This window comes from Anarhichas minor, unplaced genomic scaffold, assembly GCF_050575085.1.
Source record: "Anarhichas minor isolate MPS153535 unplaced genomic scaffold, ASM5057508v1 ptg000011l, whole genome shotgun sequence".
Taxonomy (NCBI): Eukaryota; Metazoa; Chordata; class Actinopteri; order Perciformes; family Anarhichadidae; genus Anarhichas; species Anarhichas minor.
In genome coordinates this window covers 4,161,437-4,188,664 of record NW_027466457.1, presented here as the reverse complement: position 1 = coordinate 4,188,664, position 27,228 = coordinate 4,161,437, and the positions used below count along the sequence as shown (strand labels likewise).

Below are 27,228 nucleotides of genomic sequence, written 5' to 3'. Positions count from 1 at the left end.
TGGATGAGGCGCCTGTATGTCTACTTTCTATACACGTATTTACAACACACACTACGTCTCGTACGCGACACAAGGGTAAGATCGGACCAAGGACAGTTCACTGCACTCTCTCTACTTTGCTCCAATGTCACTATCGGTAGAAATCAAATTAGCAGTTTGTCAATATTGAACAAATACATATTTACAGTTAATCAAACGCTAACCTCTGGATTCTACACCATTCCCGTTTTGATTGTTGAGCTGCTTGCCATTCTCATGGATATGTGTATTTCTTAGTGTGTCTGTGTGCAGTAACCCTACTAGCCATGCAGAGTGAAACAGCAGTAGTAGGTATATTGTTTTCATTTCAAAAGAGGAACCCTTAAATAAACAGGTGCTCGGCATCTTAGTTTTATATCATAGAAAAAGATCAAAGAAACAGGCAATCGATCCATCTAGATGACGGAAATAAACAGAGAGAGAGGGATGAATGAAATCAGTCAAATGCCTAGCATACTGTAAAAATTAAGATCTCACAGAAGAGCGTTTTACAATGGAGAGAAGACCCCACTGACAGCGCCCTCTGGTGGCAAACCCGGTGGACACACACAAGCTGCGGAGAAAGAAGGTGGTCGTCATGGCAACACTTCTTACTCCAGGTAGATGTCCTCGGTGGGGCAGGCGTACTCCAGATGTTCCTGGTAGTACTCCTGGAAGGCTCGTCTGCGGAAGAGACGGACAGATGACTAAAGACGAACCTGCCAGCTGTTAGAAGACAGCCTTCTACGGTGCAAAATAAACCTGGATACCCGATCACTGTTGCAACTACAGATGAGAGTGATTGGTAGTAAAGATGCACTTTAATCCAGGACTTTGAGATCAGACTACAAATGCAAACCATTAATAAGCACTTCAAATATGATAGAATTCTCCAATCTCTTTTAACACAGCATGTTGACAATAAAAGTGCATTTACAGTTTAAGTGGAGTAAACATATCAAATCAAACAAATTGAGAGAAACATAAAAAAAAGATGTACAGACATTATCGTGCCTTGTTGTATGTTTAATAATGTGATTTGTATTCACCCAACACACTCTGCTACAGGTCGCATGGACTCCTGGGATACAAACACGTGGCAAGCAAATCTGTTCAGCATCGGGTGCTTAGTGATGAAGCCAAAGTAGCTGCAAAGAGAAGAAAACAATATGAAGAAATCAGTCAGATGTTACACTGTACGCTGCTGACACGAGGGCAGAAAACCAATGTGCTTGTTCACCAGTTGTTCCTCGGATGGCATCCGCAGAAGGAAATGTTTTTCATCTGGAAGAAGTGACTACATCTGTCATACTATGAGATGCAGAGACAGACAGGAAGAAAGAAAAAAAGCTATCAATGCCACATTATTTCACATTAAAGGGAAGACTGACTTTGGATAAATTGTCTATGATTTGTTTATTTATGATTTGTTTTTCCATACCTCATCAAGGATGTCATAGTCATCCTCCAGGCTCATGATCAGTTTCACTCCTTGCAAGCTAATCTCCAGCTCACAGAGGGAAGGAGGTCGCACATGTACCGTCCGTTTTCTTGATATTGCAATCTAATAGAAAATATTGTGATATGTCAAAACAAACATGCTTTAATGGTGCACACAGTATGTCATACATGATTGGGTCCGTTTTGTGTGATCGCGCATAATGTTTTGTTGTTTTTCCACTTACCTTCTGCATGGCGGCACAGAGAATGCCGTTGCCTTGGTGATGAGGAACCTCAACAGACCCCAAAAACTGAACGCTGAAAGTCTCGATCCATGCTGGATTTCGTTTCATTCCTACGGGGAGCAACATGGACACACGTACAGAACATGTGATTTTTCTGACCCTAACAGAGAGGCAGAGGAAACAACAGTTGGTGTGTCTCTCAACTCACCCAACAGCTCCTTGGACTGGCCTATGACCTCATGGGCATAGAAAGCAGGAAATATGCCCTTCTCCCCTGTCCGCATGTTATAGCCTCGGTACCAGTAGTCATCCTCTTCTTCCTCTACATATAAAGGATCATCCACATCCAGCTCCAGCTCATCTGAATGTCTGGGAATGAACCTGCAGAGAGCAGCAGAGAGGAGGAGGACTAAAAAACAGAAACTACTGTTACACACACTGTCTTACATGGTATCGGTGCTGCTTGGTATCTTATAGAGTGGAGGTAATTTGATCAGGAAGCGTCTGTTTGAGTTTCAGGTTACTCCCATTGCGGAGCAGAGAGAGAAGAGGGATGAAACAGCTGACAGAGAAAAGATTGTGGGGTGGGTGGAGGAAGACAACGAGCTCTAAATGTGGGGATGTACTTACTGATAGAGGACCGTGGCAAAGCAAATACAGAATAATACATTCACAACATGTACGTGTATACAAAGGAGGTGCATGTAGCTTTCCCTCTAGCTCGCACACACACACACAAGCACAGACACAGGTGGTGGCTGATGTACTTATCACTGGTCACCCTGCAGCTCTCGAGCTCAGCTTTAGCTTGGCCATCTGCTCTCCTCCGTAACACAATTAGTGAAACCTCGAAAGAAATATTGTTTTGTTTGTCTTCTCAAGGACTTTTTTTCCCCAGACACAAAATGGTAATTTGAAAATTGGAGCTAATGGCATTCACAATTCCCTGGAAGTAGGGAGGTAGGATGTGGGGAAGGGGCCATTGTCTCTCCCACTTTACGCCCCTGGACCGATTTGGCGACCTGGCTGGTCTAGTTAATTATAAATATGATTGTTGCACCAATTCACATTGAGGTCCCATTATTAAAAATGAGTGTACTGTAGATTGTCTTACCTGTAGACTGCCCTGTGTGTCTGGTCCCTCTCCTCTCCATTGATGGTACAGGAGAAAAGCCCAAAGGACTCTGTGCCTACGTGGTAAACAGACACCAGTTACGCTGTTTTAATGCCCTGAAAACTTTTTTATTTCAAATAGAAAGGTAAATGTCCAAAATAAAATACAAATAATATTTTTTGTTATTTGTTGGGGGAACATTCTCAAATAACCTTTATGTGAGGAAGTCTAAATGGAAGCTAATTGGATTTGTAAAAAAAGAAATGGCAACTAAAGTCCTTGTAATGAGCCTTTCATTATGCAAATCACCCTTCATTATGGACATGAGTCTTGAAGCGAGAGCACTGATTGATGATGGATGTACTGGGAAGCAGAGCCCTCCCATAGGTTTTGTGTGGGCTCCCTGCCAAATTTAGATCACATGTTAATGTATAATGCTGACAGTGATGAGTTAAACCCCAATGCCGTATATTCATTCTGAGGACCCTGAGTGAAAGATTTTAGCAAAGATGCTCCAGGGCCATTAGCTGTATGCTAAATTATTTACAGGGGCCTTAGGTTAAAGGAATAGTTCCACATTTTGGAATTTTGGACGTTCATTTTCTGCCTAGAGTTAGATGAGAAGATCAATACCACTTTCATGTGTGTATACTAAGCCAGGAGACGGTTAGCTTAGCTTAGCATAAAAGCTGAAAACGGGGGAAACAGCTAGCCTGGCTCCATCCAAAGGTAAAAACCAACACCTTTGAAGATCACTTATTAACAAACCAAAGAGTAAAAACAACAAGTATTGGTTTTATGTGCATTCTGAATGAAACACGCAAGATATACTTTGTCTTAGTTCGCTTAGCTACCCATCTCCTGACTGTAGTTTTATATTTAATTGACCAATAGAAGAGTTGTATAGATGTTCAACTCTCAGGAAGAAAGAGAATATGTGTATTTCCCAAAGTGACAAACTATTCCTTTAATCACTAAAAATCTTTGATTGCAAGTACATATCTGAGAGTTTTAAGGAAGGGTGCAGTGTCTAAATAGCATTATGCTCAACTTACTGGAGGAGCGGGAGGTGCTGTTGACAAACACATTGAGGAACTTCTTGGAGAATGGGAGGTCAGCTTCAGGAGAGGAGTCCTCAGAAGAACTGAGAAGTTCTGGCCTCACTTCCTCATCATCTCGACCATAGCACACTTCTCCTGTCCCCAAAGGCTCCTCGTCACATAGTGTGGACAGCTCACTGTCATCACTCAGAACGGAGGTGCACCTGATAGGACACAGTTTGTCCGTTTCAAATTTCCAATTAGGGCTAGTAATCCACAAGTACTGACAGACAGCTTGATTCACTACTATAAGGCACATCATTCTGAAGTAGTGTTTAATTAGAGCATTTTAAAGAAATGTTAGACAATATTAGCTCTAGTAGAAGAATTATGCAAAGAATATTCCAGTTGCTCTGCTCAGTTTATACACAGACACACTCATACTCCAGTTTATATTTAGCTTCCACACATTTCACTAATTTTCAGAGCATACCTTCTGAGGCTGACTAGTTCCAGCGTAGTATTCTCATCCACCACTAACGTGTACTTCATGGAGTCATAGGCCAGTTCATCCTCTTCGTTCGGCTCCCTTAGAGCCAGATCTTTCTTACACAGTGGGAGGTCATGGTCAGGTAAGGGACGGTCTTGCACACTGGAATCAATAGGTGGTGAACTGTCAAGCTCTAAGTCACTACCCCGGTAAGACTCCTTCCTCAAGCCACCCAGGAATGGGTAAGAGTCTCCGTCATCCTCCTCTTCGTCATTGTCTGTGGAGTAGGTGAGGCTAAAGCAGCGGTTAGTCTGGGCAGTGGGTATATCCAGTGTCAGGCTGTGTTTAACCTCGGTGATACGCTCAAGAGATGCTGAGGAACGGCTCTTTGGCCTGGGCTCCGTCTCTCGTCCTTCGTCCTTGTCGCTGACCACACTCTCACTGAGGCTCGGTGAGTCCAGATCCTTCCTACCCTCCAGCATCATCAAGTCATTATTAGGCTCTTCATTTTCCTCTTGTCTCCTGGCGTTCTTAGATAGTTTGTCTGTGAAGATCTTCTCAGAGTCTTTAGTGGTATACTTGGAGCTGAAATCTGTGGTTCCCCTTCCGTTGGTTGCACAGTGCTCCAAGATCAATGGGGCTATGGTGTCACCAGTAGGGTTGTTCATATACAGACAGGGACTTATCACTGCGCCTTCTTTTGAAGTCTCCATGCTCTTTCTCCTCTCTCCTGGCTCCATCATATCCTTTCTGTACCCCTCACCTTCCTTTTCTTCTTCCTCTGATCCCTCCAATTCTGATTTCTTCTCTTGGTCCTCATCATTGAAACCATCTCCCTCTCCAATGTCTGAGGATGGTGAGATGGTGTCTGACACAGACACTTTCCTCTTGAAGCAGTCCTCAGGACAGCTGATTGGGTACGAGCCCTCTGAGATCATCCTGTTGACCAAGTTGCTGAGGAGCCACGGTGAGTCTGAGTTCTCACTCAGGTCGTCTTCGCTTTCTGATTCAGAGTCTCCCTCACTGGTTCCATCATATTCATCTGCACTGGGCATTAGCCTGGGTCCCACTGGCAGGTAGAAGGAGCGTTTGAAGCTCTCCAGACTGTGGTCTGGTTCTATCTGCAGCACCATCTGTCTGGACAGACTGTCCTCACATCGTTGTGCTGGAGGCAGAGTCTCATCTGGGTCAGCCTGGTGCTCAAAGGACAGCTCATCTGTCCCCATCAGAGGTTGATCATCGTCGTAGGACTCAGGAGGTAAGACGGGTGAGTCATCAGGGGATGGTGTAGCAATAGTAGGTGAGGGTAGAGGCGAAGGAGAGGGAAGAGTAGACCCTTCTTTGATTGGGTCAGGCTGGCCCAGGAGTAGAGACGCTTTGAGTCCCACGATGTCACTGTCCTGCTCTAACTCTGTATCCAGGTCCAGTTCCTGGTCTGATGTAGGCGAGCTGGCCTCCTCAATGGAGTTGGTGAGATGAGATGAGCGTCCACTGCTGCTGTCATCACTGGTCAGATCCAGCTCTGTCTCTGAGATAGAGGAGATCATGTTGGAGACCACGGGGCCTCCACAGGCAAACGCTGCCTCCAGCTCCCCTTCAATGTCAGAGTCAGAGCCTGGAGAGCTGAGGTCCTTGTCCTGGTCTGAAGTTATGTAACCATGCTGGTTCATATCTGCTATCCCTGGGTCTGAGGAAGGTGAGGTTGAGTCGTTAGCTGCTGCCTCCATGGCAGAAACTACTGCATCTGAACTGTTGGAATGGCCAAGAGCATCTGAGCGGCTGGAGGACACATAGCTAGAGAAGGAGACGGGTTCAATGGAGGGGAATTCCACATATGACGACCGATTCTCCTTACACACCATGTCGTACGTCTCCTTACACATGAACTCCACCTCAAAATCTTTCTCCAGCTCCTCATCAGAGAAGGGTGTATCGGCACCGTCGTTGGCTCCCATGGGTGCAGTGGATGACAAGCAACGACTGGTTCCATCTAGGTCTAAGTCGTTCTCAGGCTCCACACCTGACTCACTGGTGATCGTATAAGTGTCAGTGGCACGCCGGTTTGAATGTTTGTGGTTGTGGTCACTGTTGAGGTCGTGGTCCACCTCTGTGTCGGAACACTGGGAGTGCTCGTCTACAGAAGGTACTCTGGTTGTCTGAATTAAAGGGTCTGCCTTTGGCTCAGTGATGTCACCAGAGCGAGGGTGGGTCTTGTGTTGACCAAATGAGCCTGTGAATATAAAAAGGTGAGGAGACACAACAAAGGCCATGAGAGAATGAAAATACAGGAGGACATTGAGGATTATGGAGAAGATGATGTAGAGAATGAAAAAAGTCAAAGGTGACAGGTCATAAGAGTTGTGGAGGCAATTTGGACAATTAAAGAGAGGAGATTAAAAAAAGGGCTTAAAGAATAACAAAGAGACATTTTTCTTAAATTAATAATCAGTTTAGAAAAAGAAGATGTGGGATGAGCAAGTCCAGCAAACTCTTCATTTAAAAACACAATAATTTGATTCCCTAAAATAGAGTATTCATATCACATCACTCCATTTAACATCACGGCACTACACGACACTGATGATAATGGAATGAGCTCTAAGCTTGCCAGGCTGGCCTTTATGTTACCGTATTCGGGCCTCTCTCGCCTGTTGCCCTCCATGTCGCAAAGGAGGGGCCTGTGAGGGGATTGGGGGTTCCCGCCCTCCCCTGCCTGTTTTGGTGGTGTACCTTTGCTCTGAGACCCTGGTGCCTGGGAAACTGGAGAGGCTAGGCACTGGCCTGTCACATGGCTACCATCCTCCAGACACGAGTGGGTTGGAGACAGACGACCTGCAGGTAGAGAAGATATTCATTTTCAATGTAATGCCTGCAGTGTAAGGATTGTTTATAATAGCGGACTTTATTTTAAACAAGGCAACATAAACCTGCCCATCTGGGACAATCAATTCAAAAATGAAAAATGTGAAAAAAACAAAATGTCTCACAGAATGTCTAATGAATTGACTGTTGTGGCAAGTAATTAATATCTCTGCGAAGAGATAATGAGATCGGTTGTGTATCTGCGTGTGTGAGTGAGCGTGTGCATCTCTGTCTGTCCACGGCTAATTTGACATACTGCTGCACCAAACTGGATGTGTGAATTAGTTAAAGGCTCCTGATGGGCAGGTGGCACCTTGCATGTAGCCTCTGCCATAAGTGTATGGGTGTAAAGCACATTGAGTGGTTAGAAAACGTTTGTTAAATTCGATTATTTTCGACGGTTTGTTTAGCAGCTAACAGCTAACACAACTACCGGTACACACACAGATGAAGGCATTCCCGCCGCTCAGCTGCTGCCAGAGACACAGTTATTCAGTGCATTTTTATTGGGCATCAACATCAAGTTTACCCGTGCATTGTCTAAAAGGTAGACTTGAAGCACAAATAAATGCTTCAAATCACGGTCATGCCCTGAGACAGAGCTGATACGTGATTAAAAGGAGAGCATGTCTGATGAGTGAGATGTGCGAGTGAGATCCAATTATGGGTTCATTCAAACATTACAACATTGCAGACGCTTCTCATTAAGTGCACCTTTCTAGTTTTTTATGTTTAATTGTTTCTTTCTCTTTCTCTTGAGAGAAATCCATCTAAAACCATTCAAGGCAAAGCTTCGATGTATGCCATACAGTATGCCTGATCTATGATCAGGACATAGCTTACTCCATATAGTGTTGTCCAGACAAATAAATGAATGTTGGGTGTACTGCATCCAACGTATGAAAAACGATGAAGCAACATAATTCCTGCAACATGCAAATTAATTACAATTATTTCTGATAACTTCTCCAAAGATTAACCGAAATCTTGTCAGTCAAAATAAGCTGCATCTTTTGTGAAGTATCATGTGTAGTAGACTAACAACTAAAATAAATAAAAAATCGTCCATACCCAAATCTATAGAGACAATTGTGTGTATTTACCCTGTGAGGTCTTGCGTAAAGAGTCCTGCCAGCTTCCTTTCTTTGGGGACAGACTGCTGTTATTGTTAAGTGAATCCTAATGAGAAGAGAGAGAAGGAGATATTCATAAAAATGTACAGTACAATTACAAAGACTAAGAGTTAAACATAATCTGTGTTTCGTGTGTGCTTTGGACCACAGCTTCAGGCTGCTTACCTGTGACACAGCAGTGGTGAGGTTTAGTGTGGTGGGTCTACTCTTCAGTGTGCCAAGAGTAGGGGAGAGGGGAGGGGAGGCAGAGGGGGACGGGGGTGCATCAGGGTCAACCTCTTCATCATCTTCCTCATCATCATCGTCATCCTCGTCGTCAATCATCTCAAACTCTTGGAAGTCATCCTGGAAGGAGCATACTGGGCGGTGCATGTCACTCTTCTCCAGAATGAGAGAGTCCTGATGCCGGAAGAGAGAGGGAAAGAGAGAGACTTGTAATGGGGTAGAGAGGATAAAGTAAAGGATGCTTTATACTTTCCCACCTTCAGCCTATTTCAGACAAATTAACTATTATGTAGTGAGCCAACACAAAGGGAAAAAGCTGCTACCTTCAGTCCACTGCCTATTACTTCCATTTTCATTTTAAAGCTTTGCCAAGAACAGGCCTGTCTGAGAGATGAATAGAACAAGGAGAGCACAGATGGACAGCATGCAACACAATGTTCTTTGATTACAGGGCATTTGTAAAACACACACACACACATAAAAGCACTGTAGTGGGCAACACTGCAACAGAGTTCACATTAACAGCCACAGCACATTTTGCTGATGTTTTTTCATGCAGCCTAGAGTGTTTTGTGTGTGTGTGTGTGTGTGTGTGTGTGTGTGTGTGTGTGTGTGTGTGTGTGTGCGTGCGTGCGTGCGTGCATGTGTGTGTGTGTGCAAGTCTGAATACATGCATGTAAGTACATAAAACACAGAAGCTAAGTGCAGGCTTCAGCATCAGCAGCATTACCACCTCCCCGGAAAAAGATAAAGGTGAAAAGGTTAAACTAATTAAGTCACTAAATGCAAAGCAGAGCAGAACAATGGAGTAGTCTTGAGGATGGACTGTTAGGAAGAGAAAGGAGAGAGAAATAGTGTGTATGTGAGCGAAAGACGAAGATGAAAGAAGGACATAGGAGGGGAAATTAAATGAGAACGGATCAATCAGAAGTCTCTCAAGTTTCGGCTGGTTTACCGGAAAGCAGCGCACTGAATGATTGTGAGGTTTATCAGACCACACCTCCAAGAGTGTGTATATGTTGCAATGTAGCGGTGTAGCTTTAATGTTTGCCAGATACAAGGTGTATTATTGATGGTGAGAAGTCTAGAAAATAGCTTATTGACACACATCTGACACTGGCTGCTTATCATGGAAGAAGAGATAATTGCACATTCTTTGACGAGACAAAATTGGTCATAGCTGCTTTTGGAACTGTATAATCTCTGATCTACATTCAACCTTACAGAGCAGACAAAAGTGACAATATGAAAATGTCGTGGTTATCCTGGCCAAAATTCTGGCTTAGTCAGGCTTTCTGCCATGATAGCGAGTTAGAAAGCTTTTTCAAGTCACTTGTGACGTTCCCAATTATCCCAATATTAGAAATTCACCACGATCAACTTATTGTGACTGTTTTCTTAATCACGAGCCACGTTAAAAGTCCATATCGTCCCATCCCTACTCACTTATTGATTTATTCGGCTTTGCCGTTTGAACAGCGCAGCAGTTTCTCTGCCTCTCAGTGCAGTCTCTTTAATGGAGGAATCAAAGCTCACCCTCTCGCACAGCCAATACAATTCTGCTGACGCCTGGTGCGTCCACTTTATGCCACAGCAACAAACATTAACACTCAATCTATTACCGAGAGAGTTCACATGAATATGCATACCTACATCTAATTAACTATTTTTACGTGATTTAGCTTATCGGATGTGAAGAAATGTTTTTAAAGGTTTGTGTCTGGGCCATGTCTAGTCTTCCTCCTTATGTTTTATGTTTTCTTTTATCTTTTATTTCAATGTTTCCTGTTTTATTTTGTGTTACTTACCTCTACTCTCGTTTCAGACTCTTTACTTCCTGCCTTTGTGTGTTTCCCGCCTTTGTGATTGTCTGCCCAGCCCCTGATTGGATCCACCTGTGTGTAATCACCCACAACTCGTCTTTGTTCCCTGTGTCAAGCGATTTCCTTGTGTTAATGGTCCTGTTTTTTGTGATCTCTGCTTGCTACTCCTGACCTCGTCTTTGCCTCATCCCTGCCTGATGACCTGACGGATCTCCTTTGTAGCAACCCTGTTTCTGAGGAGTAAAGTCTGCTTTTCTGCACCTTATCCTGCTCTCTGGGTTGTGCTATTGAGTCCTGTTTTTCCCTGTGGTTCCACGAGTCGTAACAGCATATATGTTGAGAAACCTTTCAGTCCATCATTATAAGCATTCTTGCTTCATAATCTACTGTCAAAATTCACAATGCTGTTTCCTCACACTGACCCATTATAATCCATCACTGGGGATATGTGACCTATAACTCTGTGACATCAATCCATAACACCGAGACATCCATCAGCGAGGTTGTGAAAATGCCACATCTGCTTGGGAGAATAATCTGCACTGTCAGGAGACATCCTTTGGCGAGGCCACCTGACACACAGGCAGGCACACTTAAAGGAAAAAAAAAGAGAACTATAGATGAGAACTATGTGTTGTCGAGACGCGATTCACATGGTCTCCAGTTCCCAAGGACAACCCATATATACCCGTGACTGTCCCTCCTCTGTCAGTCAGCAGACTTATGCAGTCATACTCTCCTGCTGGCAGAGGAGGTGTTGTGAATGAGTTTAGTCCTCTTACACACACAGAAGGAAGCATTGGAGAGCGCAACTGCAGTCAATAGAAATTAAACTATTGTAAAGTTAAAATGGTATTCCTTGTATCATACACAGACACGCCCAAATGCATTCAAACTGTATTGCTTCACAGTCATAAACACACTTGTGATTTTTTTAACAGCTCTGCTTATGACTAATATTTATACAGTCATTTTTTTCTCTCCAATAGGGCAGTGTCTGATGCTGTCTGATCTCTAATTAGCAGACCACAGGCTAATGGGTAATTCTACACTGCTTCTGCTGCTGCACATAGTGAGATGACTGCTCCACTATACAGCGCTGTCCTGACTGGGGAGACAAGAGGCTTCGGGTTGAACTGCAGGGCCATCTTGCTTACTGAGCACACCAGCTGACAGAGAAAAACTCTGGACAGATGAGAGAAACAATCTGAGCTCGTGCTTTGCAAATGAAATGGACGCCAGGGACTGGTAAATCTCAGTGGAGGCTTAGAATAAAGTGGTCTTTTACTGTAAGATCTAACAGACAGCGGGGTCAACAAAAAACAGGAAGGGTCTAGTGGAGGTGAAAAAACCTCCCGGCAGAGGCCCATATACATCTGTTGAATACAACCATGAATGCAATGCTGCCCAATTACTGCAGATGTTATCTGTTGGCTGGGATCATGTTGCAATCAGTTATTTGTCTGTCTTTTGCATGATTGTATTTGAACACACCTGCAAAGCCATTAGTCTTGGATCACTCAATAATGGAAAAATGGAGATGACTTACTATTTACTACATCTACACTCATTGGTCATTTAGCTCACATCCTGATCATGAATAAAGTTATACCTTCATAATCGCTATTGTCCCAAATGTATCCCCTAAATTGGTTTCGTTTGTACAATGATACTATAAATTGTGTCTGTGTGTGGGTGCATGTGCGCCCACGTAAAGCCCATTCACCAAATGTGGCTCGTCGTCTGGGTCAGTTTTTTGCGGGAGTGCGCGACAGATGTCGATTAGCCTCCTATTAATGGAGACCACCTAGTGAGTGATGACCTCCATCTATCAGTGCATCTCTCAATTTCCACATTTCAAACTAGCACCACAGCTGAGAAACAGACACCACAGCTGAGACACATACTGAATTATGTATGCACTCATGGTGTTCAATCAGGGCTCTGGAGAGACGGATCTTAGAGAGACAGGAAGTGAAGAATCAGGGGCGAGATGCGGCAGAAAGCAGCAGGGCGTGTGTGTGTGTGTGTGTGTGTGTGTGTGTTTATGTGGTACTCAGAGGAAAGATTCAGAGACAAAAAAAGGGAGGGGCTCCCTCTGTTGTGGTCGCTCTGCTTGTTATGTTGATGTGCTCGGTTGAAAAAAAATGAAAGGTCAGGGAAAAAAAAATCAAATCACACGGTTGAAAACACATTGTCAAACCTAATCCCCTCTGACATCATGGAGAGGAAAGCTGGAGCCAGAAATGCAATAGCGTTTTGGCATTTGGCCAGCAATTACCATTTCCTCAGAGACATAAAATCAGACATTGAAAACAAACCCATGTGAACGATCTTTAATTGCCTGCCTTCTGCTCCGGATGGTAGGATAAGATATCTTAAGGCATCATGTGTGTGAGTCTATTCTTTTTTGTTCGCGTGTTTGTGTGTGTGCTCCTGTCACGAAGTACTGATCTAAAGGGTTATGCAGATTAAGACCTGAACCCCATAACGAATTGGAATTAATCAGAGCTGGGGATTGGGGCCGGAGAAATAATCTCACTGTTTAGTTTGGCTGTTCTTCCTAAACATCAAAGACATGCTGCCCAGTATGGCTGAACCCTACTGATGTAAAAACCAGAAGCCTCTCTCCTCATCAGCAGAGTGCGGGACGCAAGGGAGGGACTGCTGCTGCTGATGAGCTGACAGAGTGTCACCCACCCTACTGATGCAGGCAAAATCAAATACCATGTGAAATACTCGCACGAAATTCTCTGTCTCGCCTTTCTTTCTCTGTTGTACTCTCAGAGGGCAACTGGGTGTGTCCTATCCATCCCATGTCAGCAAGATGACTTCCTCTGGGCAATGATGTAACAAGGACAGACACTATCTCTGCTCTGTGCTTTCTTGTTTGTGAAGAGAGCAGTCAGGGCCTCTGCTGATGTGTGTCTGATTTGTTTGTGTGCATAAGGGAAGGAAGGAGGGAGGTAGGAGGAGGCAGAGGCCACTGATGCATGGTTTACTGCTGTATGACCTCTCTGGCACAAGAAAAATAAATCCACCCTTTACAGTCTCTCTTTCTCTGTCGGTCTCCTCACATGCTATGTGAAACGCAGCTTTCTATCCATAATGTGTTTTGTTGGTGGATTAAAGTGGAGGAAGCAAAATATCTAGCACAGAGCTTAAACCCAACCATCCCTGAGCCAAATCCCCGTTCCTAGTCACCTCAACAGAACGAGAGAGAGAGAGAGAGAGAGAGAGAGAGAGAGAGAGAGAGTGAGTGAGAGAGAGAGTGGCGCAAAGCTTTAAGGGGAAAAGGGAGTGGAGAGGTGGTAGAGAACAAGGGAGGAGGGAATCTGAGCTCTGTCTCTGAGCAACACTCTGCAAAGCAGGGAGGGAAGGGAAGACACATGGGAGGGAGAGAGGGAGGGACGGAGGTTGTCTCTGCATAGCAGCAAACTGCACTGGGTCACCCACCCTCTGCTGCAGCTGTGGCTCCACGCCACCACCATAAAACATTTACATCCCACAGGATGGAGAGAGACAGAAAGACAGAAAGAGAGAGAGGATATGAGATAATAGTTGTGTAATTAAGGTCTAAGCTGGTCAGACATTTGGGATGATACAGCTAATGACTCAATTGTTTGCATAACACTTCATAACACAGTCACTTGAATAGGATGCTTGGAAGTACTTAGAATTTATATTATATGCCGAGGAGTTTAGTGAATGTTTACGGTTTGCTCAGATCCAGTATGTATTATAATGATCTGTATGATTATCAGAGTACATGGAGAATGCTTCACTCTGTACACTAAAGCCATGCATGCTTCTCATTTTGTCCCTGGTATTAAAATATGGTATACGAGGCTTACTGCAGTCATCACAGTAATGACTGTGATGACTGCAGTGCTGGTAGCTTAGATAAAAATTCCTGAGCTACAGAGGCTTACATAAGATAGCTATATGTAAATAAGCAGTTCTGAACATTAAACAACTATACATACATTGATTTTGGCTATTCTTTGCTCAATGTAAGATTTAGAAAAAAACTCCTTATTGGTACCTTTAGACACCTCTAGACAGAAAGCCTGACATAAAGGAGTGCATGAGCTTATGCTGTAATGGGTCATGTTTATAAATGTACGTAAAAAATACATAAATCAAAGCAAATGAAATAAAAATGCCAGGAGATCCACTTACTCTTGGCTTATGTTGTCATGCAAACAAATACACATGCATGTAGGCACACACACACACACACACACACACACACATACACACACCTACCTACCTACCTACCTACAAAGCTCAATAGCCTATACTGTTACTCATGTACAGAAATGTACTGAACCTACGAGGTATATTATATTAAGTTTGAAAGCCTGTGTGTTCTGTGTTGGGTGAAGGTGTGTGTATGTACGTGTGAGATGCAGAGAGAATGAGAGAGACAGGGAGGGGGGAGGAATTGTGACTTGCAGTGCAATATAATGTCTATACCTCTTGCTTCTTACACACACACACACACACACACACACACACACACACACACACTCTTTTTTCCATACACACATATACCACTCTCTGACATCCATATCAACACACATAAATTATTTTAGTTGTATACACTTGCTACACAGTTTCATAATATCACTGTGATGCCCTTAGTGGAAATAGCACATATTTGCCTCATAGGGCAAACATGAGAAAATAGCTCAATATGGTGGAATATAGTAAAAACTACAATTTTGAAGCCAGAGCTTTAGATTGAAAGCCTGAGATAATAGAACGTACGCTATGGTTGTCAAAATAGTGTGGTTTTAATGGGTTTCAATGGGGACATATTTATTCTTAAGCAGCTGAGTGTCTGTATTTCGGCTACACTGTTTATTATAGACTTATTATAGAAGCTGTGGTTGAACTTCCAAAATTTTGAAAAAACCCTCACAACCCTACCAATTTTTATGACATTTGCATTAACACAAAAAAACACAAAATAATCATAAAATGAAAAATGAAAAAGCCAGAAATATCTGTAGTAAGGCACAAGGGTTACAAGGGTTAGGGCTGAATATAGTTTGCTACTACGCTTGCTATTTCCTTTCTGTATTACCTGCAGATTGACACATCATTGACATTAATGAACTACTGTGTGATAAGAATTCACCCAAAGCAACCTTAGAGGAGCAAGACAGAAGAAAATCCATCATGCAAACAGTAAAACAACATGCACTGTACTCATGTCCATTTGCGTTGTCACAAAAGATGCGAGGAATGGTAAAAATTGAAATAAAAGAAACAACATAACAACAAAGGAGTGGCCCACCTTCTCATACGGATCAGAGTCATAATTGAGTCCAATCCCACAGTCATCTGTGATTTCAGAGAGATCTTCATCATCAAACTCCTCCAAGCTGATGTCGTGGGCTGGCCTGGAGAAACAAGAGAGACAGTACATTCACTACTATGTTGTGACGAAGAACACTCATGCCTGCAATATGCATGTTTCATCGGTGGACGCTCCAGAGGAGAATTTCTCATTGAATTATGCCCACACACTGAGACCTGCTCTACCTCATGGACTGTCACTGTTTAGCTGGGCCCCAGTCACATATACTGGACAGAGGCAGCCACACACCCACGTCCTCTATCTTCTCTTCCCTTATAACAATCCACACTAACAAGATGAGACACATTCCAGTGGTGCAGAATGACATCTGCAGCAAGCAACAACAGCAACACATAAAGTACAGCAATTAAATGCCTATATTTTAAATAAAGTTGGCTAAATTCGATCATGCAAGATGTGAATGGTATTAACAGAGTTGTCAGTGAATTACTGGCAGTTGCCTCTTGCACCAGAGTTTCTGAACTTCGGCAACAGCACACTACAGCAGGGAAGCTGTGGCATTGCAAGTTTTCTTGATTAGGCTCTATCTCATCTTTGCCCCATTAGTTTCAGCAGGCTCTCAAATCTACAGAGGTTAGCTCGCTATGTGTTGAAGGAAATGCTGCATTGCAGCTTTGCTACGAAGAAAAGGACAGTGCATATTATGTATGGATGCAAGCTTACATCACACGGTCATATAGGGTCCTGTCGACACAATGTCATTGGTGCCATGGAGAAAATGAGGACGTGCTGATGCATCTAAAAGTATCACAAAAGGGGGTCATGAATAAGTCACTGTAATCAGACCGGCCCCATGCTACTGGTCTGCTTTAATGTACAGCAAGGTGCTACTGACAGAAAATACAGGTAAAATACAAAGCTAATCATGGCAGAGATAAAAAGTAAATATAGCCTGTTATAAGTCTTTGGTCAATTAATATAATTCAGTCAAAGCATAGAGAATACGATCAGTTAATGTGCATAAACACATTTTATATAAGTCCTTACGCTTATCAAAGGGAAAAAAGGTGTGAAAAGTTAAACAATATTAAAAGTTATGATAATCTGAACAGCACAAAAGGTTTTGTAAAATGGTGTGGTTAATTAAGCTGCTACTGATACTGACACCTTGATATAACTCGTTCATTTTCCTTTGTGGAAAGTTACAGTTACACACAAACTATTAAGCTTGACCTTGCTGTTGATATGTATTATCTAATTGGAGAAAAATTGTACTAAAGATGCAACTTGAGGATTTCCATTTTTGGGGGAAAACTACAGAAAGCTCCTATTACAAAAATGCTAGAAATGTATTCATAATCCAAACTTAAAGTCATAGTTTAGTACTCAGCATACATTTTCATAAACAACAATTCACACACATTCATGATACTTCTTCATTTATCATTTTTAGATTTAAATATGGTTCCTACATAGCTTATTGATTTTCGTGTAGAACAAGCAATATTCAGCTATGGTACATTAAATAAGATTCAAATAAGTACTTTACTTAAAGAGACAAATTGAAATACCCAAATGAATAACATCTTATTATGTCCTTGTTCTATAATGTGTTTGGTTAGGAGGTTTTTGGCTGTTTGTGGAGTGTTACTATCACAGGGGGTGAGGTATATTGAATTAATGTTAGATGTGCAAATCAAGTATGTAGCTTCTAAGAGAAAGCCTCTAAGGGTCACCCTGCCTGAACTAATATGACTGAAGTTTTGATGACGCTCTGGCTGATATGGGCCTCCACATGTGTATAAAAAGCCTGTTCAGATCCAAGCAGAGTTGTATCCATCCAAGAGTGTACAGGAGGAATCATGAAGTGTCTTGTCGCTGTTTTGGTCTGCGTGGTGCTCGCAGAGGGAATCGTCAAGTAAGGAAACTATTTCTCTGTGATTTTCAATTCTGTGCCTGTTGTGTGATATAAAAATATTTTTTTTTATATCAAAGAGCTAAATGGTACTTTTGAAGATCCACTGCTAAAGTGAAAGTCATAGGAAGTGTTTTTTCTTCCTCCTTCCTCAGGATCCCTCTGCAGAAGCACAAGTCTATGCGTGAGGCCCTGAGAGAGAAAGGGATCGAGCTGCCTTACCAGGATCCAGCTCTCAAGTACCAGGCTGATGAGTTTGCCGGCTCTGCCAACATGTACATCAATAACTACGCCGATGTAAGAAATCCTAGGTTTCGGCAGTTTTACATACTGTTCACAGCATTGACTGATGGGTTTGTACTTGTCTTTACCTCTTTATCTTTCTTGTTCCCCAGACCACCTACTATGGCGCCATCAGTATCGGATCACCCCCCCAGTCCTTCCAAGTACTGTTTGACACCAGCTCTGCCAACCTGTGGGTGGACTCTGTCTACTGCAACACTCAGGCCTGCAGTGAGTAAAAACTAACAGGCTTTTCACGACAAAATCCCTCATTTGTCACACTCTGCAGAGCATATTTGCATGTGATGAACTCCTCTTGAGGACTTATTAAAGCTGATATAGGCCAAGCGAGCAGAACTAGTCATCCTATTTCCAAGAGATTACATATTGTACATACATGGGATTTAGAGTTCTAGTGTAATTACAGGCATGCCACTACGTATTTTCGGTCTTTGGCAAGCGCCAGCAGCTGTTAGTAAAATAAGATTCAGCCCATGATTTCTAAAATCAAGCAAATTTTTAGAATGTCAAACGGCTCTGCAAGGCATTAGGACACGTTTGTAGAAATGGCTCCAGAGATAATCCCGATCTATGGGATTCACAGACGCACACAAAGTTCAACCCCCAGCAGTCGTCTACCTACTCTGACAAGGGACAGTCCTTCTACCTGCCCTACGGAGCTGGAAGCCTCTATGGAGTCTTTGAATATGACACTGTCAATGTGAGTCAAACCCAGCAAACAAACCATGTACATCTGCTAACACTAGACTGGACCAGTCTTAGGATCTGAGACAGAGAACTGCCAGAAAGCAGACATTTTTAATATCACCTCAATTAGTGATGTCTCACAGTTAAAACATATCTAACACTGGTGTGGCCAAAGAAAGTCTCCATACACAAAAATCAGTGCAGCAGCTTGTTATGTGTGTATTAAGTGTTGAATTAGTGAAAAGACAAGGAAATATACATTTTTATACACAAGATACTTTCAATACCACTCAACTAGAAGAATCATTTTAATGATGTATAGAATCAACAGAGGTCTCCTTTATTTAATGGCGCTGTCTACAGTCATATAGGCTGAGGCTTGACCACGTATGAAAACAGTCTATGAATTGTCATCTTACTCGTCGTATTGTTCAGTTTTGGACCCATAGGTTGGCGGCATTGTGATCAATAACCAGGAGATCGGTCTGAGCACAAACGAGCCTGGTCAGAACGTTGTGGTGGCAAAGTTTGACGGCATCCTCGGCCTGTCCTACCCAAGCATATCAGCTGGAGGAGAGACCCCTGTCATGGACAACATGATTAGTCAAAACCTGCTGAATGCCGACATATTTGCTTTCTACCTATCCAGGTATAACTGCCACAAGGCTTCTATTCGGTACTGTAAAATGTATAGTATGGACACATGGCCTCAGATGTTACTGTATATCCATCCGGAGAGCTGATACGTTTTTATTTGTGGTCTGGTGTAGAGAAGGACAGCAGGGCAGCATGCTCTCTTTCGGAGGAGTGGACAACAGCATGTACCAGGGCCAGATCTACTGGACCCCTGTGACCTCTGACACCTACTGGCAGATTGGCGTTGATGGGTCTGTGCTTTTCAACATTTCATCAGCATGAAATGTCTGATGATCTTCTGATAACTGCTGAGTTTTGCTGCCTTGATTAGTGGTTATTTTCTTTGTTCTATTAAGACCGCAAGAAAAAACTAAAACTCTTGGCATATGTGGTGCATTGCAGATTCCAGATCAATGGTCAAGAGACTGGCTGGTGCTCTCAGGGCTGCCAGTCCATTGTGGACACTGGAACCTCCATGCTGACGGCCCCAAGCCAGCTCATGGGTTCCATCATGCAGGCCATTGGAGCTCAACAGAGCCAGTATGGACAGGTAACAAATGAACAGATGACATGGTCACACTGAAGCCACCATTATTATTCCTCATTAAGATACAGTTCTGTCCACAGGCTGCACCGGAATGTTATGAAACAATGTACAAATTAGGCCAGTTTGTTTTGGTCTGAGTTTCTGTCGCTCTCAAACACTATCTCTTTCTTGTCTTGATCTCCAGTATATGGTGGACTGCAGCCAGATCAACAACCTGCCAACTCTCAGCTTTGTTATCAGCGGCGTGTCTTTCCCGCTGCCTCCTTCTGCTTACATCATTCAGGTAAGTTACTACATGCATGAATAGCATAAACACACATTTGTGTGTGTGTGCCTCAATGTGCATGCCATATTTTTGTATTTGTTGGTGTGCGTGCAACGTTATGAACATTACGAAATGTCCCGTCTCCACCTCCAGCACTACCAGAATGGATACCAGTTCTGCTCAGTGGGCATCACCCCCACCTACCTTCCCTCTCGTGATGGCCGGCCCCTGTGGATCTTTGGAGATGTGTTCCTCAGAGAGTACTACTCGATCTACGACCGCACCAACCGTCTCGGCTTTGCTGCAGCTGTCTAGGTGTCCTCAGTGTAAGCTAACCTGACCATTAACATGGTCAGATAATAATGATTTAGTCTGCTTCCCCTCAAACACTGCCAAGAACCTGAGGCATTGGTTCATCTCAAACTTTTGTTCTGAGATATATTGTTATGCAATATTGGTCTACGTGTCTTACCAAGACGAGCCACCAAGACTAACTTCCCATCTGTCAAAATGTATGTCTTAACCAAAACTGGAGAAATAAAGTCACTAGCTCATGGAAAAAACATCGGTATCCAGTATAGCTGTATCCAAGGCAGCTGTGACCACCACACAAGTGGAGTAAAGTCCCATGTTCTGTTTGTGGATTAAGGCTTGGAGGGTTATGGAGAAACAGAGGAACAGTTCAGCTGGACAAGGAGGGAGGAAGAAGAGAATCATGTAGCAAGTAGAAATGTTGAATTCAAAAGGTTTAAGTGCACAGGACAAATACAAATCTTTGTATTTGTTGTATCTTCATGGCACAAAGCAACCTGCCACTCCAGATAAAATGCATACAAGCTGTAGAGCAGTCATTTCCAAAGATTAAGTCGGGACACACAGGTGGGTCACAGGAGATTGTATTATGGTAACCAAATAAATGTAAAGACTTTCTCCATCAATATTTATATCTGCAGTACACCTTTGAGCCACATGAGAGAGAGCCTGAATGTTCGGTATTGTTCTGATAATTGTAGCCTTTGAATAACATTGAATCGAAAATGAAGGCTAGCGTTTACTGATGATAGGAAAATAAACTCTGCCTAAATGCATTTATTTGGTTTAGTTTATAAATTATCTAATATGTGGATTTTCTTTCAATAAAACATGCACAAAATGTGATTTATCAAACATATATCGAAATGGCTGGTTTACCCTATTTAAGATAATATAAAATGATGCTGAAATGGCAGTAAACATTCATTAATGCACAAATTTGCTCTTCACACTATTTATAGATAAGGCCTATTGTGGATTGGGTCGCGATGGTTTGTCATCTTTAAAAACTGGGCCCCCAGAAAAAGCTGCTGTAGAGTCATCAAATGTTTGTGATTGTCTCTTTCTTAAACTAAATATACTGATGTCCAACATGTGCTACAATACCACATTCAAATTTAATTTCACCCAAATTACAATGAAACATATTTTCTCACTTAACTATTGCAACATCTAGCCATGCGAGTAGCTGTGATTTTATTTGTTTTACTGTCTGTCGAACCGAAACCCCATTATGGTGCTCATAGCTTTAGAAATTTACAATTAAAAAAAATCTGTAGCAACCACTTTTAAGAAACAGTGTCTGCTACTCTGGCTAATCCGCACAACGGAGTGAAGTGTTGTAACTTTAGAAAGAAAAGTATAAACTGCTGTATTTCCGATGAAAACTCTAGTTTATAGTTAAGTGTGTGGATTTACAGAGTAGCAGGGGCCCAGTTTCTGGTAAAAAAAAAAAGTCTATGTTACTTTCTATGTTTTTCTCCACTAACTAAATTCCATTATCTTCCACTGTACTGGGGTGGAGGCAGAAATCTGAGCTAGATATCCCAAAACCTGGATTTAAATAAAAAAAGGTAATTGAGAAAATTTGGATGAACTGGGCCTTCATTATTGTCTGACATTTGTCTTTTCTCTTCTCCCTTTCCTGGTGTCCTCCGTTCTCTATTCTGCTGCGTTTCCAGACTCCATTTTGTTTGTGTGCTCATCTGCTTAGTGTTGGAGTTCTCCTGTAGATCAGCAATGCACGTCACAATAGCGTGTGGCCCCATTTCCCCATAACTGCAAAACCTAAGAATGTGTGTCAGTTAGAAGCTGCAGACACAGAACAACGCACAGAGCAAAGGCCTCTGTCCTCGCCTTGAAGAGGGAAAACACCGACAGTCCCAATCCGCACACAAAGGTACAGCTACACTTCATATGCATGCACACATACAAACCGTTTCTTTTCTCTTGGATGGTTTATGTCCCTTTCTGACATATTCCGCATGATTTTGATTTCAGAATCTACATCAGTTGGTGAGATACAGCCACCACTGCAGTGTCGACATTTCATGTCCATGTTTCTGCCTGATGTTTAGACAGCATCCAAGTGAGTGTGCAGTTCCTGTCACGCCATGTTGTGTACACAGCACACTGTGACATCCCTTGCATTCACTCCACCACTGCTTGCGATCATTGTTAATAATTAGGATGTGAAGCTGAGGCTTACCACTCATACCATTCTCCATATAGTGCAGAAAAAAAGGCCTGCATCACATCAGTCTCTACCTCTTCTGGACTGTGATTTGCTGAGCAAAATGAGAATCCTACCACAAGAAAACAAGTCAGCACAAAATGACCATTCACTGGTGCCAGTCATGTTGCTGCAATGGCACACCCAGCATTCACTAGCACTGCTAAGGTTTTGCTACCACCTCTGTGTGTCTGTAGATATGCTCTTTCTTTGAATTTTGTTCTTGACGTTCTCAGGCTTAAACAATCCAACCGGCCCACATTTGTTATGTTATTCTCAGCCGTCTCTGATATTGTCATGTCCAGACCAGAAATAGTCAAACCAGCACACTGTCATCTTTGCTTGTCTAATTCTGTCTGAGTTTTGTTATATGCTATATTTAACTAAGCAAATCTATTTTACACACTTTCACATTTTTATAATCGATTAATCATTTAAACATTTTTCAAGCAATAAAGCCCGACATTGGATTGTTCGAGTTTCTGCAATGTGAGAGTGTGAAATCACAACAAAGTAATATGAAGTAAATGCCTATAAAGTTGTATATGTATGTAAAAATAGCAGAATAACAGATATATTCAAAAAAAGGAAATGAGAGAAAAATAAGAATATGAGAAGAAATGAAAAAGACCCTCTGTCTTCTGTAATTAAGCTGCCTTTCATCCGTCAGTGCCTGCTTTCCGGTAACATCATCATCTTCAGAAGCCAAGGACATCTGATGTGGTTGCTACTGACTCATTAACAAGATCAATTTCCCAGGCTTTCTACCCACCATCAGTCTTCCGTAAGACACACCCACACGCAGACAAATACACATGAGTCATACATTTAACCTAATGAAGCCCCCTCTGTTGTCTGTGTCAGATCCAAACCTGAAGATTACGCCATCTTTGAACCAAAGGTGGAAATGATGCATCGGTTTGCTCAGAGCTGATGCTTTCAAGTTGATTTGGTTGTATTTGAATTCATCTAGCAAATCACTCACTGGAGTCATATTGATGGAAAACAAATCTCATGGACTGCGTGAATATCATTCATTTAATTATTGCTGAATGGAAAAACAATGCTATAGCAACAGCCGCTGCAATGATTGACATGCAAAAACATGGCAAGTGTTGGTTGTGTAAGAGCGGGAAAGAGAGAGGAAATACAGAAATACGAAGAGAGAGATGAAATGCAGCAGGAGGGAGGCAGAAATGGAATGCTTAAGCTAAAATGGATCTGTATTTGATTTAAGCTTCTTACCCCATGTAACCATCCCCACCACTCACCTCCCCCCTTCTGCCTTCTCAAACAGCCTTCAAAGAGTCAGACGGCAAAAGTAGAACATCGACTGCTAAACATGTGAGTTTTGCGGGGAGAGGGGGGAAATCAGAAGGACGCTTACTGGAAATGGTGTAGTAGTCTAGTTTTAAAATATTGATGTATGATGAAGGAATACAAATGAGGTTTGACAGAATTATATCAAATCTTTAAATACGTTATTAAATTATATATATATATATATATATATATATATATATATATATTTTAAATCCAATCCCAAACCGTTCAGATCCTTTGTTATCAAGAGCTGCAATTTAAGATTACTTCCATTATTGATATCAGTAATCTCACAATTATTTTCTTGATTCATCAGTTACTCAGAAAGAAGGGAAACATGTCTATCACAGTTTCCTAAAACGATGGCTTCAAATGTCTTGCTTGTCTGATCAACAGTTGAAAATCAAAATACATACATTTTATTGTCATAGAAGACTAAGAGAACCATGAAAATACCCAGATTTGAGAAGCTACAAGTAAATGTTTACCATTTTTAATGGATTTTCTAAATTGTTAAATATATTTTGTATTGATATGAACAGATTGATTAAGTAACATAGAATTTAATTCAAGGTTAAGAAGTAACTTTATATCTAAAAATGTATAGGGACTGACATTAAAGGACCAGAGCTCAGATTTTGCCAGATAGATTACATACATTATGCTATTTTGCTACATCACAATGAGAATGTTTTGAAAATTGAAAATACAAGTGATTTGTTGAACTCATTTAACCAACTAGATCCAAAATGGAACCCACTATCCGAACCCAACCCTCCCAAACACTCACAGCGTTCAGCTTCTGAATGTCTTAAATATTGCTTTTGCATCTTTATTTTTCTCTACACATGTTTACTTTGTGTAATTTTATTCAACACCACCTAAATGTCCCTACTGCTAAAATTCTTCTTCTTCTCACAGCCGTTTTTTTGGTGGCATCTCTCCAATTCATGTGTCAGAGTGTTTGCACAAAGCACAACACCTTCCCTTTGTAGTGTTTTAGGGGGCGTTACCTATGCTAATCACCAACCACAAGCCTCCAATTTATGATCAAGTGGGAATCATCCCCCTAACAAGACCAGATCTGGATGGTTAAGAATGTCTGGTGCGTCTGGCGTTGACTTCTCTTACTTTTTCTCTTAACAGAAATGTAAGAGAAAATATAAGAGACATTTCAGAGAATGTTCATGTCTCTCCGTTCATGTTGGAGGGGATTTTACTCACATTTTCTCTTACCAACAGAAATAAAATGTTACATCAACTGTAAAGTGCATCATTTATACAGGCTGATATGTATCCTTTGAGGTTTGTATTGATAGTGGAGAGAGGGATCCCTCGGTGCAGGAGAAATTATAGAAATCTCTGAAGCTCAGGAGAGAAAGGCAGGCTCCCTTACGGATTATGTTGCCCATTGGAAACAGTGTTAGGGTTATGTAAGGCAGATTACTGTACCTCACCATCACACCACTGGTGGTTTCATCCATGAATCAGCCAGACACAAAAAACACAAAGACAAAAGACACATACTACAAGGAAAATACACACCCATGAACACAAATTATTAAATGAGCAATGCACTTTTACTGGAAAAAACAATGTCTATACAAATACAGACATCTCATGCTCCAAATATTTAATCAAAGTGCATTATTGGTATTTCACAGTCTGAAATCAATGATTCATAGCTGCCCCAAAATAAACACAAATCATGTGTTTACTCTTGAATGCACACAACAGTAATTGAAAACAATAGAGTGCAACTGATCAATCTCTACGTCATTGAATTAATGCAAGAAAGACTTTGGAGTCAGTGACAGAATATAAGCGGGTCAAAAGACTGAAGAGAAGAGTTATTCCATTATTTCTTTGATAAATAAAAGATAAATAAAGATAAGCTTGCTCCAGCTGTTTGCCAACGCTGTACATTTAAAATATTGATGTAATGGCCAAACCTTGCATCTGTGCTCTGAACTGAGGTCATTTGGTAATCAAGCAAAAAATCAGGTCTATTGATCTGATATGATCTGGCCAATGAGATGAGGCTACAGTGTGTAACTAAATCCCCCACATGAGTGCATGTAGTGGATATGAAATCCACTGGGGCCTGACTTGCTAATGTGATTGCGTTCTGTAAGGACATTGGACATGTGGAGGCAGACACAGAGACAATGAAATGTGGCATTATAGCCTATGGGATTTGTTCTTTGACATTGGTAACAGAGAGGAAGGCCTTGCATCAGCAGCACTAGGCAGGCCATTATTGCATATGGAAATCAAATAGAAACACAAGGATATCTATCATATATATCCAACATAGTCCTGCCTCAAGGCAAAGCCGGTCTGAATATTCCAGCAACAAAAAAACAACCTTGGAGAAAAATGATATAGCTGTCACTAATTCTGCAGAAGTTTCTGATCTCTGGTAACAGTAGATTACCATTCGCAGTTGTGTTCAGTCAGATTTGTCATATTGTGTGTCGCAGAGGTCACATTCGAGTCGTTTGAAACAATATCAATAGGACTTCCGTAAATCATTGTTCGGCAGCATGCCCTTGCCTGCTTGGACTCAACAGGGCGTGGGCCTCACACAGAGAATGCGCAAGGCGGCTGCCTGACGCGACAGCTTACGATCAATCATTTGTCATCTATTTTATCGTTTACCCTTCTTAACACTTAACAATAATGAAAGCTGTCTTTCAAAAACAGTTGTCTTCAAGGAACGTATCAGGTCTAAAACACACAAAAAAACGGACCCAGATCAGCTGCAGCACCTATTGGCGCGCAGGGTGGCAGCAGCAGGCCCGGCAGGTTATTCAAAAACACCCATTAGGCTACTACCGAAGGTATTGGATGTGCGTTTTGTTGCAGTCACCAAAACAAAACGGATAGAAATGTTAGTCATCTTGCTGTCATTTCCTCCACTCATCAACCGTGTGCGTCGTCCCCCATCACCCCCCACTGTCGCTCTACATGTCAGCTCTTACCTGCAGCCAGGAGGAGAGAGGGAATGGAAAGTGGATAGGGAAAACATCTCAGCCCTGTCCGCCATCTTCTTCCACAAATGACTCAGAGCAACTGCAGAAAATCACAGAGGGAGTGCAGTCCATTCACAAGCACAGGGCAGAGGACAGACGCAGCCGTGGACAGAGACGTCTCTCTCCGCGGCCCCACAGATGCCCCCCTGGCCGCAAGCCTTCAATCAGACGAGCCTGCTCAGCACCATCAAATCTGCAGTAAACCATCCACACAAGCAGGGGAGGGGAGGGTGTGAGGGCAGAAGGGATCTTC

The 27,228-nt window shown here is 42.2% G+C and overlaps 2 protein-coding genes across 2 annotated transcripts; one reads left to right on the top strand and one right to left on the bottom strand.

The window, feature by feature from the left end:
* Nucleotides 1–629: 629 nt before the first annotated feature.
* mapk8ip2 (mitogen-activated protein kinase 8 interacting protein 2) lies at nucleotides 630–26,989 on the bottom strand. The gene is made up of 14 exons (XM_076089869.1): nucleotides 26,925–26,989; nucleotides 15,696–15,801; nucleotides 8,508–8,741; nucleotides 8,313–8,388; nucleotides 6,976–7,179; nucleotides 4,351–6,577; nucleotides 3,873–4,081; nucleotides 2,818–2,893; nucleotides 1,912–2,084; nucleotides 1,704–1,813; nucleotides 1,460–1,582; nucleotides 1,259–1,329; nucleotides 1,068–1,166; nucleotides 630–702 (listed from the first exon to the last, which is right to left on the bottom strand). The coding sequence occupies exons 1-14, from the start codon at nucleotides 26,987–26,989 to the stop codon at nucleotides 630–632; spliced, it is 3,846 nt and encodes a 1,281-aa protein (XP_075945984.1).
* LOC142947993 (gastricsin-like) lies at nucleotides 17,582–20,387 on the top strand. Its single transcript, XM_076089870.1, has 10 exons — nucleotides 17,582–17,637; nucleotides 17,790–17,931; nucleotides 18,030–18,147; nucleotides 18,386–18,387; nucleotides 18,521–18,637; nucleotides 19,074–19,273; nucleotides 19,395–19,511; nucleotides 19,663–19,810; nucleotides 19,992–20,090; nucleotides 20,226–20,387. Exons 1-10 carry the CDS (start codon nucleotides 17,582–17,584, stop codon nucleotides 20,385–20,387), a joined length of 1,161 nt encoding a protein of 386 aa, XP_075945985.1.
* Nucleotides 26,990–27,228: the final 239 nt, after the last annotated feature.